This window comes from Schistocerca cancellata, chromosome 5 (genome assembly GCF_023864275.1).
Source record: "Schistocerca cancellata isolate TAMUIC-IGC-003103 chromosome 5, iqSchCanc2.1, whole genome shotgun sequence".
NCBI lineage: Eukaryota > Metazoa > Arthropoda > Insecta > Orthoptera > Acrididae > Schistocerca > Schistocerca cancellata.
This window is the reverse complement of record NC_064630.1, coordinates 647438016-647451883: the sequence shown is the minus strand read 5'-3', so window position 1 is coordinate 647451883 and position 13868 is coordinate 647438016. Positions and strand designations below refer to the sequence as shown.

The window sequence follows — 13868 nt, the reverse complement described above, 5'->3', positions numbered from 1 at the left end:
AGGTGGTTCAAAAGCCATGGAGAAGGCAACACTTCAAGGATGATTGTCTAGACATAGTACCATTTGTCCTGCACGTGCAGGTTATCCAGAGGGTTACCTCCCCATTCGCACAAAAAAATACAATGGTCAGGACTCTCTTTAAATAAGCCTCAGAAATAGGACTGCGTCAACTGGAATCAGACACAGCAACAGACAGTGGATTTTACCTTTGGAACGAAGAATGTAAGGGTCTTAAATAAGCCAGCAAGTATGCAGAATATGACCAAACACTTAGAGGAATACAAAATAAAAGCTGTAGCGCTTTAGGAGGTTACGTGGAAGGGTACAGAATTAATCAACAAAACAACAGACGTCCCCTGTACAGAGACTGATGTGCGCCATCAACTAGGTACTGGCCTCTATGTGCATGAATCACTAATAAAAGCAGTGAAAGAATTTAAATCCATTAACTAAAGAATCTCCTACAATACAATCACTTTACGGAATAGTGAAGTATCGTATCCTTGATTAATGCACACGCATCCTGCAAGCATAAAGAGGCGTTCAGAAAAAGAAATTTTACAGTGAATTGTATTATGCATATAACTCTGTGACAAACCAAAATGTTAAAACAGTATTGGGTTATTTTAATGCCAAATTCTGTCAAGAAGACATCTATAAACCCATGATAGATAAGAAAGTCTGCATCAAGAGAGCAGTGACAATGGCACACATTTGAACAATTTCTCAATGGACAATGATATCTGCATAATGATTACACGTTTTCAGTATAAAAACATACACAAAGGGATAAATCAGATAGAATGCAAGTATCCAGAACCAGGATCCAAACAGCAAAGACATGTGAACCTATAGATGAACAGATTGTGACACTGATCACTTCCTCATAAGTCATACGAACCAGTGGTGAGTACAATATCTAAGAAGGGTACATAGTATGATAAAAACAGATTAAGAGAGACAGAAATAAAAGAAAATATGAGTCAACACTAGCAGAAAACCTAAGTAAGAATAAGCTAGCAGACAGAGTAATCAAGACTGTCCTCAGAGGACATAAGTGCCAAGGATCAAAAGGTGGAGACAGTCGGGCAAAATATTGATCACCGTGAGGGGAGCCACCACGACTACAAAGCAGGTGCACCTTATCACAGAGTGAGAAACCATGGGTCAACCTGGTATGTCCAATAAGAAGATGGCAGATTCTTGCCTGGAGAGGCAGAGGAAAGAATGATACATGGCAAGAGTCCCCTTCATTGTGCGAAGTTTATTAGGCAGGAGATAGCCTCCCAAGAGTCTGTCCGCAATTGAGCAAAAGTGGACTTGATATAAAAGAGCAAATCTGTACCCGGAGGGGTCACAGAGAATTGGGAATAGGTGGCTGCCCCCAGCCCGGCGATCAGCAAGTTCATTATCCAGGATACCTACACGACCAGGCATCTAAACGAAATCAACCGAACATGCAGCCACCGTCAAGATTAGCGAGAAAGTTATGGATGGCAGAGACCAAGGGGTGGTGGGAAAAACTCCCAACAATAGCCTGAAGGTCACTCATTGAGTATGTACATAACAAAATGCAGGTGTGTGAGGACCTGTTAATGAAGCAGAGGGCCCAATAGACAGTCATCAATTACGCAGTCAACACCCCACACATGGCAGGCAAGACACGTGTTCTGTGCCATCAGAGGCCGTGAAGGCATGTCCCGCATGGTCAGCAGATTTGGAGCCATCAGAGTAAACAACAATGGCATCCTGAAACTCCCACGAGAACATTTGGAACCAACAACGGAACACCATTTGTGTGATAGAGGATTTCTAACCCCGGAAGAGATCTGTACAAATCCGGGGCCGAGGAGCTAACCAAAGGGCAGGAGGTTGGGGGCGTGTCAGGAGAGAACGTGGAGAAGACGAAAACTATCGGAGATGGATGTCACAGCAGAGAGAAGCGAAGTGGAACCCAACCAATAAACCCACCCAAGAGCAGGCAGTGGCCCAAAGCCATGAAATAATAGGAGGGATTAGCAAGGGAAGAGCGAATAGTGATGTCACAAGAAACCAGGAGCTTCGATTGCCAAATTGAAAGGGGAGGGATCGTAGCATCAACCAGAATACAATCGACAGGGTTAGTGCAAAAGGCACCGGTGGCTAAAGGGATACCAAGGCGGTGAACCAGATTTAAGAGGAACAGCATGAAAGGGGCAGCTGATGCATAAACTTGATAACCAAAATCCACAAAAGACAAAACTAATGCAAGGTAAAGGTGGAGAAGGGTTGAATGTTCCGCACCATAAGAGGTGTGGGCAAGGAAGCAAAGGACATTGAGTCCTGAATCTAGATGACAGACAAGGGTAGACCAAGTAAGTTTATTATCAGAAAGAAGAACCAAGAAACGGACCATGTTAGGCGTTGAGTGGCAAGGTAGAGTTCCAGATCAGGATGGACCATAGTACAGCGACAAATGCACCACCCTCAAGTTAAGGGGAAAGGATTGAAAACCATGCGAAAGTGTCCACTTGGAAGCACACTGGATGGCTTCCTGGAGCTGTCATTCTGCAGAAGCCACCGATTGGGAGCTGGCCCAAATACAGAAACCATCAACATACAGAACAGGGGTGACCAACAGTCTGGTAGATCATCAAGTTCATTACCCAGGATACTTGCATGACCAGACATCAAATTGAAATCACTCGAATAAGCACTTAATACAGAGCTCTGTGGAATATCATTCTTCTGGGTCTCTGGAGAGCTGAGAACAGTGTCCACTCGGGCTCTCAATGACCAGTGGAACAGGAACTGGGAAATAAAAATCGAGGGGGGGGGGGGGGGGCAAGATACTCCATCCCACTCATTGAGCATAAGAAGGATACAATGGCGGCAAGCTATGTCATAGATTTTATGGAGAGTAAAAAGAAATTGGTTTCCAATCAAAGCAGATGATCTATCAGAGACTGTCCCACCTGAAATGTGCACTGGTAAGGAGAAAAAAGGTCCCAAGATTCAAGGACCCAAAGGAGAATGTGAGGCACCACACATTCTAGTAACTTGCAGGGGACATTTGTCAGGTTGACTGGTCGGTAAATATCAAGGGACAAAGGTTCCTTGCCAGGCTTAAGGACAGGAACTACAATACTGTCTGTCCATTGAAAGTGGAAAATGCCTTTGAGCCAAAAACAGTTAAACACCTGGAGGAGATATTGTAGTTGTGGAGGACTGAGGTCTTTAAGCAATTGGTTTTGGACGGAATTAGGGCCAGGAGCTGAATCATGAGAAGAAGAGAGAGCCAGAAGAAGCTCCCATTCAGTAAAAGGTTCATTGTATGATTCCACCTGACAAGAGGTAAAACATACGCAATAAGCTACAGTTCACTGCTTCCGGAGCAGGAAGGTGGCTGGATAGGATGCTTATGCCATCACTAAATAGTTCATGAGGTGTTCCACAAGAAATGATGATCTACATCTACATCTACATCCATACTCCGCAAGCCACCTGACGGTGTGTGGCGGAGGGTACCCTGAGTACCTCTATCAGTTCTTCCTTCTATTCCAGTCTGGTATTGTTCGCGGAAAGAAGGATTGTCGGTATGCTTCTGTGTGGGCTCTAATCTCTCTGATTTTATCATCATCGTCTCTTTGCAAATTATACGTAGGAGGGAGCAATATACTGCTTGACTCTTCGGTGAAGGTATGTTCTCGAAACTTTAACAAAAGCCCATACCGAGCTACTGAGCGTCTCTCCTGCAGAGTCTTCCACTGGAGTTTATCTATCATCTCCGTAACGCTTTCGCGATTACTAAATGATCCTGTAACGAAGCGCATTGCTCTCCGTTGGATCCTCTCTATCAACCCTATCTGGTACGGATCCCACACTGCTGAGCAGTATTCAAGCAGTGGGCGAACAAGCGTACTGTAACCTACTTCCTTTGTTTTCGGATTGCATTTCCTTAGGATTCTTCCAATGAATCTCAGTTTGGCATCTGCTTTACCGACGATCAACTTTATATGATCATTCCATTTTAAATCACTCCTAATGCCTACTCCCAGATAATTTATGGAATTAACCGCTTCCTGTTGCTGACCTGCTATTTTGTAGCTAAATGATAAGGGAACTATCTTTCTATGTATTCGCAGCACATTACACTTGTCTACATTGAGATTGAATTGCCATTCCCTGCACCATGCATCAATTCGCTGCAGATCCTCCTGCATTTCAGTACAATTTTCCATTGTTACAACCTCTCGATACACCACAGCATCATCTGCATAAAGCCTCAGTGAACTTCCGATGTCATCCACAAGGTCATTTATGTATGTTGTTAATAGCAATGGTCTTATGACACTCCCCTGCAGCACACCTGAAATCACTCTTACTTCGGAAGACTTCTCTCCATTGAGAATGACATGCTGCATTCTGTTATCTAGGAACTCTTCAATCCAATCATACAATTGGTCTGATAGTCCATATGCTCTTACTTTGTTCATTAAACGACTGTGGGGAACAATATCGAATGCCTTGCGGAAGTCAAGAAACACAGCATCTACCTGTGAACCCGTGTCTATGGCCCTCAATCTCGTGGACGAATAGTGCGAGCTGGGTTTCATCCGATCGTCTTTTTCGAAACCCATGCTGATTCCTACAGAGTAGATTTCTAGTCTCCAGAAAAGTCATCATACTCTAACATAATACGTGTTCCAAAATTCTACAACTGATCGACGTTAGAGATATAGGTCTATAGTTCTGCACATCCTTTCGATGTCCCTTCTTGAAAACGGGGATGACCTGTGCCCTTTTCCAATCCTTTGGAACGCTATGCTCTTCTACAGACCTACGGTACACTGCTGCAAGAAGGGGGTCCAAGTTCCTCCGCGTACTCTGTGTAAAATCGAACTGGTATCCCATCAGGTCCAGCGGCCTTTCCTCTTTTGAGCGATTTTAATTGTTTCTCTATCCTTCTGTCGTCTATTTCGATATCTACCATTTTGTCATCTGTGCGACAATTTAGAGAAGGAACTACAGTGCAGTCTTCCTCTGTGAAACAGCTTTGGAAAAAGACATTTAGTATTTCGGCCTTTAGCCTGTCATCCTCTGTTTCAGTACTATTTTGGTCACAGAGTGTCTGGACAATTTGTTTTGATCCACCTACCGCTTTGACATAAGACCAAAATTTCTTAGGATTTTCTGCCAAGTCAGTACATAGAACTTTACTTTCAAATTCATTGAACGCCTCTCGCATAGCCCTCCTCACACTACATTTCGCTTCGCGGAATTTATGTTTGTCTGCAAGGCTTTGGCTATGTTTATGTTTGCTGTGAGGTTCCCTTTGCTTCCACAGCAGTTTTCTAACTCTGTTGTTGTACACGGTGGCTCTTTTCCATCTCTCACGATCTTGCTTGACACATACTCATCTAACGCATATTGTACGATGGTTTTGAACTTTGTCCACTGATCCTCAACACTACCTGTACTTGAGACAGAACTTTTGTGTTGAGCCGTCAGGTACTCTGTAATCTGCTTTTTGTCACTTTTGCTAAACAGGAAAATCTTCCTACCTTTTTTAATATTTCTATTTACGGCTGAAATCATCGATGCAGTAACCACTTTGCAATCGCTGATTCCCTGTTCTGCGTTAACTGTTTCAAATAGTTCGGGGCTGTTTGTCACCAGAAGGTCTAATATGTTATCGCCACGAGTCGGTTCTCTGTTTAACTGCTCAAGGTAGTTTTCAGATAAAGCACTTAAAAAAATTTCACTGGATTCTTTGTCCCTGCCACCCGTTATGAACGTTTGAGTCTCCCAGTCTATAATCGGCAAATTAAAATCTCCACCCAGAACTATAACATGGTGGGGAAATCTCCTCGAAATATTTCCAAATTATCCTTCAGGTGTTCAGCCATAACAGCTGCTGAGCCAGGGGGGCTATAGAGACATCCAATTACCATGTCTGAGCCTGCTTTAACAGTAACCTTCACCCAAGTTATTTCACATTTTGGATCTCTGTCAATTTCCTTCGATACTATTGCACTTCTTATCGCTATAAACACGCCTCCCCCTTCACTGACCAGCCTGTCTCTGCGGTATACATTCCAATCTGAGTTTAGGATTTCATTACTGTTTACATCTGGTTTCAGCCAACTTTCTGTCCCTAGTACTATATGGGCGTTGTGACCATTTATTAATGAGAGCATTTCTGGGACCTTTCTATAGACGCTCCTGCAGTTTACTATTAGCACATTAATATTGTTATTTCCTGTTGCATTTAGCCTACTCCTACCTTGCTGCGTCTCAGGAGGCGTCTTGTCGGGCCTAGGGAGGGAATTCTCTAACCTAAAAAACCCCCATGTGCACTCCACACACACTCCGCTACCCTTGTAGCCGCTTCCGGCGTGTAGTGCACGCCTGACCTATTCAGGGGGACCCTACATTTCTCCACCCGATAGTGGAGGTCGAGAAATTTGCACCCCAGATCTCCGTAGAATCGTCTGGGCCTCTGGTTTAAGCCTTCCACTCGGCTCCAAACCAGAGGACCACAATCAGTTCTGGGAGCGATACTACAAATAGTTAGCTCTGATTCCACCCCGTGAGCGAGGCTTTCCGCCTTCACCAATTCTGCCAACCGCCTGTACGAACTGAGGATGACCTCTGAACCCAGACGGCAGGAGTCATTGGTGCCGACATGAGCAACAATTTGCAGCATCTGTACAAAGCCCACTTGGAAGGCCCAGAATAGAAGACTGTTGCCAGCACAATGGAAACCCAGTGGGGTGACCTAATCATCGGGAGGTGGGAAGGGAAAGAAAGAATAGGAAGTGGTCACCATCACAAAGGTCATCATGTGGCAACTAGTGTAAAAAAGGAAGAAGGGGAAGGAAAGAGAGCGAAAGATCAATGGCAGATAAAGTGTCATATGCAGCACTAAAATCAGTAGGGAGACCATCACTAAGAAGGTGCAGGTCGTGGTCCGCAATAAATTGGCCAATGAGGAGACCCCAACTTGACAAAAAACATTGCCCCACACAGGGTGATGGGGATGAAAATCCCTATGAGAAAGAAGGGAGGGAGGAGTTGCTGAAGAAGGGCAGTTAGGGCAGCAGGTGTAGGTGGCCTGTGAGAAGGGACAGAGAGATTGCAAAACATGACAGCAGAGTCCAAGTGGACCCAGATGGCAACAGATGACTGGAGAATGACATGCTGCAGCGTAAAAGGCAAAAAGGGATTTCAGCTCTGAGGTGACAGTAGTATCTGTTACAATTCCACTGAATAATCACGGAGAGGTATACACATGGGAGGCGAATGGCCTAGAGCCAATCACACCACCGGGTCACCATCTGTCACCAACAAGGGTGGTGTGACATCTGTAAATAATAGGTCGACACAGGATGCAAGGGAGAAGATGGCACCTGCGGGGGCACCTGAGAGGGGTCACTTGTCCTGGGACTCTTTCTTCTCCCCCTCCTCCACAGGTTGAAGAGGGTAAGGCACAGAGGGAAAGCCGGCTTCTGCAAGATCCAGAACTGAAAGAGAAAAGGCGACCTTCGGGTGCACAAGCCTTGCGTCCTGTGGCAAGTTGTGGTAGCAGGCCTCTAGTCTCAAGAGACGTCGGAGAGGGGGCAAGGTGTGGCGAGGAGGGCAGGAGGGGGGGGGCGCTGGGAGGGGCCCCATATTCAGCAGGTAGCAAAGGAGGTTGGTTGGTTTTGGGGTTTGACGGGGGCTAAACATCGAGGTCATCAGCCCCCTGTTCCAAACGGACATACTTGTAAAAGGTCTATACAGTAAAAGCGTAACCTCTGCACCCAGAGGGAGGGAACACCAAGGGGTAAAGAGCTAAAATGAACACCACAATAACACAAAATAGAGGACACTTAAAAGGAGCAGAGCAAATAGTTGACTAGAGTAAAACAGACTACAGTGGTTGATGGATCAGGTAAAAGGTAAACCACTCAACTACAAATCAAGAACCTCCAGCTGGAAAGCGTTGCTACAGGTATCAACACAACTTGTTACCATAAAAGTCACTATTTTGGTATCCACATCACAATTAAAAGTCGCTGGAGTGGGTGTAGCCTGAGATATCATGAGAGAGCGCCCACACTAGAGTGAGTGATAAAACCCAGCTGCACAGATAAAACATAAAACTGAGTCAGCTATAGAGGCATTGTTACGTAGAATTAAAGGAAGTGCAGCTGGTAAATTAAAGGACTGCCACAAGGGGGCTAAAAGGGGGCAGTCCATCAGAAGATGGACCACTGTCAGCCCTGCATCACAGCGACACTTGCGCGGGTTCTCACGGCGAAGGAGATAACTGTGGGTCAACCGCGTACGTCCAATTCAGAGACGGCAGAGAGCAACTGAGTCCCTACGCGTGCTCCTCAAGGATGAGTTCCATACGGCCATGGATGACTACCATGCAGAGCTCATTTGGCGTGTTCAAGACAGACCATTCAGAGCTCCAGACATCGCGGACCCTGCGATGTAGGGCTGACCGGAGGTCTCTTTCCACGAGACCAAGCAAATGAGGGAGACACTTCTTCGTGTCATGGAAGAGGAGCAACACCTGGAGGGAATGGCATAGGAAACGCAGGGGAGGAGGAGAGAAGAGGGGGCCAGGACTGGGATAAAGAAGAGGGAGGAGAGGCAAAGGACATAACAGAGGCAAAAACACAAGTCATTGACATCGGGTGAAGTTGATCATATTTCTGACAAGTCTCAGTACATGTCAAGCAGTCTGGTGAGAACTAAGAGTGACGGTCGTGACAAGCAACACACACGAGTGTCACCACAAATGGTCCACTGTACATTGGGAGGACATATGCCTGAAATGCAGGCACTGAAAGCACCTCATGGGCGGCAGGACGCACAGCTTCACATCACACTGATAATGCACAACCTTGACATTCTACTGGATGTTATCTCCCTCAAAAGCCATAGTAAATGCCCCAGTATCAGTGTAATTATTCTTACAAACTTTCTACACATGCAGAACAAAAAGAGCGTCCCATCATTACAGATTAGCCCAGGGTTCCTCATCAGTGTGAAGGATGAGGCCTCTAAGAAAAATCATTCCTTGAACCATATTGAAGGACTGGTGAGGAGTAATAGACACATGGACTTCACCAAGATGAGTACAAGCATGAAGGGCAGCAGAAGTTCTGATCAATAGTGAAACTGACTGCATCTTGTCTTTGATATTTTCCACAAAAAATAATGGCTTTACGGCAGTGAACATGTCCCCATCCATCCTAGTGCAGACCAGATAGTGGGGAAAGTGTTTAACCCCAAATCGGCAAGACTCACCCTCCGCCAGTATGTAGCCAGGAAGCGAAGGTGAAAGGGTCATAAGAAGCCTCATCATTCTATGATCCATTACAAGCGAAGAAATGGCCATAGAAAAATCCCAATTTTTTGTGTTTGATATATGTTCATACTCAAAGCATCCATCCTTATACCACCTACTCCAGTCAGGGGCTCTCCTGACAGGCGTCAGAGAGAGAGAGAGAGAGAGAGAGAGAGAGAGAGAGAGAGAGAGAGAGAGAGAGAGAGAGAGAGAGAGCAGGGGGGAGGGGGAGCAACAGGACATGGGAGTGTTTGGGGGAGCAGAGGGGGGGGGGGGGAACAGGAAAGTGAGGGGGGGAGGGGGAGTGAGGAAGAAAATGCAGCCCGGGAAAGAATGGACTGCAATAGCTCAGGTCCCCATATCCGCCACACAAACTCCCAAAAGAACCATGAGCCCTCTGGGGGCCATATTTTAAGTTACACATATATAAATAAAAACCAATTGTCATATGTATGAAAGATCAGCCAAGATTGGCTTGACTGATTTGGTTGATGTTTTTGTTGCATGCATTGTCAGGACAAGGTTAGTATGAAAGATAATATTTTGAAAACCAGCTGGAAGAATCAAAAATTAAAATCAATTGTGAAAGATCATAGTTTGGTAACAACTCAACCAATTTGGTTGATTTTTTTGTTGTGTTCGTAATTGTGACAGTAATGGTATTTTGGCACGAAAATGAAAAAAAAAATGTGTTCAGTGTGACAGTTCTGCTGTCAGAATTTTATAGCAAAAAAATCACTTGTTACAGGTACATATATTATATACAATCACATGAGTAATACATAAATGGGAAATTTGCTACAAATTGTTGCACAACGCTAATGAACATTCAGATGGACATCGGCTATATATTTTGGTAATATGTCTAATACCTTCACATGTATCAGTACCAGAGACGGAAAGTTGCTACTCACCATATAGCGAAGATGCTGAGTTGCGATAGGCACAACAAAAAGATTCACACAAGCAACTTTCACACAAGTCTGCAGTCTCAGAGAGCTGAAACTGCACTCACTGCTGACAAAGGCCTTAATGGCCGAAAGCTATAATTGTGTGAATCTATTTGTCGTGCCTATTGTGACTCAGCATCTCCGTGTATGGTGAGTAGCAACTTTCCTTCTCTGGTATTGTTACATTCCAGTGTTTGACCTTCACTTGTATGTAATATGTAACTAGGGGAAGCATAGTTACCATAAATCTCAAAAAGTTCCTCACTGATTTACATCCAATTTTAACATGATACTCTAATGAACATTCAGATGAACACACACTATATATTTTTACAATATATTACATATATAAATATATATAATATATAAAGGGGAAATTTGTTACCATAAATTTCTAAAACATCTCAACAGATTTACTTCAAATTTTTATGTGATGCTCCATTGAACATAGAGGAAAATAGACGTAGTTGGAGGGGAGGAGGAGGAGGAGGTGGTGGTGGTGGTGGTGGTCAGAGACAGGGAGGAGAAGGTACACATACGGGGAGAGAGAGAGAGAGAGAGAGAGAGAGAGAGAGAGAGAGAGAGAGAGAGAGAGAGAGAGAGAGCGCACAGTTGTGAAGCATCTCTGGGTTCGCAAGATTCTAATATATGTAGTGAGCCTTTCATTTCTATTCTATTCTATTTAATTCTCTGTCCTATGATGTAACATGATTACAAGAATGACTTTCCCGATAGTGTAAGTCATGGATAAAAAGTTCTTTTTGCCATTGACAGCAACATTATAGTCACTGATAAAACTTCACAACTCCTATTAGAGAATGCAAATGAAACCTCAAGGATATTTACAACTGGGCAGCATGTAATAAATTAACACTCAACATAAAACTAACACTATGCACTTCACCATAAAGAGAGGAAGTAACTTTGCAACTTTAAGCATAGATGATAAACCTATAGATTGTATGCTACACAAAGTTTTTAGCAATGAGCATAGAATGTCAGCTGACATGAAGTTACAGAGATATTGGCAAAAATGTCATTCTCATGCTATTCTCTTAGGGTGCTAGCAGCAGTTTGTAACAGCCAATGTCTTGTGGTAACATTCACTTCTTAGCTATAGGAGTGCTTCTTTTCTGGTGATCGAAGGCATAAAATATGGACACAGTCTTTAAACTGCACAAAAGATCATAAGAAGTATAATGGAATAGCAGTCAGGCTTACTGTAAAGAGCTAGTTATGAAATTGGGCATCATTATTGCACCAAGTGATTACATATACCAATCAGTGTTGCACCTCTGGGAAAATATTAATACATTCTGCACTAACAGTGGTACACATATTAATGGAACAAGAGTGAGTTTGTAGTTTGTTTACATAGGGAAAAAAATCTCAAATCAGCATTTTATTTCAGGGGAAAAATTTTTACAATAAATGAAGTGAAAAGATTACTAACAGACATTTGTTTAAAAAGGCAGTTAAAATGTTCTTCACAACTAATGCATCTTACAAAAATATTGCTTAGAGGACCCAGATTAGTGGTTAGTAATGAAAAGGGATAACTGCAGCTCCTTGTCACATTTCAGTTCTTGTTTTGGTACGCTGCTTTCTCAAGGATCATATGTCAAGATGTACTACGCATGATAGTAATGTCCATTGGCTTTCCTTCCCCCCCCCCGCAGATAATAGCATATAGTTGATTGGAGTCCGGAATTGAGTCAAGGGGGACAGCAGTATCTTCTCAGTCCAGGAGTCATCAGTGGGCATCTTACTGTGAGCAGCAGAGAAGAGTGGAACCATCGTTTACATAGCAAGTGACTACAAATTGTACGTTAAGTCAGCACATGGCCTCAGTGTGTGGGCAGTTAAGAAGAAATCTACATTTTACATCGCAAGTTACATGAAACTATTTTGTGTAAATGAAACATTCATTAGCGATTAATGAACAAGGCAGTGCAGCTGTTAGGACACTGGCCTTATATTCGCCAGGATGTAGTTGCTCTGTCCAGTTATCCCAATTTCGGTATTTTTCCATTGGTACGGCAAATACTGGGATGGTTCCTTAACCAATGTCACAGCCAACTACCTGTCCTATCCATGTAGACTACTTGCCCTGCCAACAAAGCAGGTTACGAATGCTGCGTATATTTTGGTCCACTGACTGTCTCATTTTGGGTGGCTAATGTTTTCAGCAGGTTACACACTCATTCTGAAATTTGATACCCGCAGTTTAATGGCTCATTTGTTACTAGTCATTAGGCTGTGGGCAAGCACACCACATATTGTGTTGTAGATTGTTTGTTATTGATCTAATTGTCTACAAAGCAGCTTATGCAAAGCACACTGGAATAGTCAATTTATAAGTATACAAGTGGCATCAATTGGTAGGCGCGCTTATTTGCATTTATATAGAACACTGCAAAATTTAAATATTCTTCAGTGCAGTAGAAGCAATGAAGCTGTAAACAGGACTTCAAAGATTTTCCAAATGTTTTGACCCCGATAATTTTTTCTTTCTTAGCAATACCTTAACCTTGCATCTGATGTGTCTTCTACACTTTCAAATAAGAAGTAGCTTTCAAAATGCCGGATAAGCAGGTGTCGAAAGTCACACTTCCACATTTCTGGATTGTTAGCGTATTGTCAAAAGTATATACCGATCTATCAAGATTTGGTTTACTCCAAACATGTCGGTGAGAACAAACTGTTAAACCAGAATCTCTCAATTTTCACAGCTTATTTGCAGAAACAGACTTCAAATGTTGTAATTTTGAAAACAGTATTTGTAGATCACTCAAAAAATCAAGTAATCTAATGTACTGGAAATTTAACAACAACATATTTATGGCTAACTTCTCATTTTGCTTACCGCATCGCCTCTTTAGATTTTAGAGACATGACGTTTACACGAAACTACACCCATACAAAATTTGAAGTTCGTAACTGGACGTGGGAAAAACGGGAGCGATTCTGATTGGCTGGACGTAACTGGTTGCCATTGGCCAATGTAGTGTCTCGAGGATGTTTCCAGAAGTGTGATTTTCTGGCACGTGCATTCGACCTCTCACTTGCACAGAGCCTGATTTTCAGAGTGATGAATTACTTGTACATTTCCCACCACTGTTTGCGAAAGTCATTACACAAGTGGAAACACCATACTTGCAGGTTTCCATGCCGATTCCGCGAAAGTTACGAAAGTTAAAAGTATTGCTGCCTGGTTGTCATGTGCTAATGTGTACTATTTCTCTTCCAACGTGAGCCGGAAATCGCACTAATGTGCTAATGTGTACTATTTCTCTTCCAACGTGAGCAGGGAATCGCACGAAAACCACACCATTATTTCTCGAATGAGCGCTAGTGTGAAAATAAAATATACGAAAACATGTTTTGTAGTGCCCTCACGCTACGATCAACTCAGAGCAGGGAAGCCATTCCGGCATTACGAGTGCTAAATTGCTTGGCGCACCAGATCAGATTTTTTTCTTATTAATTCCTTGTAGCGTATTGTGCAAGCGTAGAGTATAATGGATTTTTTAAGAAAAGTTATCGTAAGGCGCTGCGGCCATGTGGTCTAGTGCACTGACTAGCAAATCGTC

At 43.4% G+C, this 13868-nt stretch overlaps 1 protein-coding gene across 1 annotated transcript in view; it reads right to left on the bottom strand.

Annotated features, from left to right (window-relative positions):
• LOC126188084 (uncharacterized) overlaps positions 1 to 13261 on the bottom strand; it is a 103389-nt gene extending 90128 nt beyond the window's left edge. The window contains exon 1 of the mRNA XM_049929539.1: positions 13142 to 13261. Coding sequence (XP_049785496.1) covers positions 13142 to 13170 — 29 coding nt within the window. The 5' untranslated portion in view covers positions 13171 to 13261. The remainder of the gene's footprint in view (positions 1 to 13141) is intronic.
• Positions 13262 to 13868: the final 607 nt, after the last annotated feature.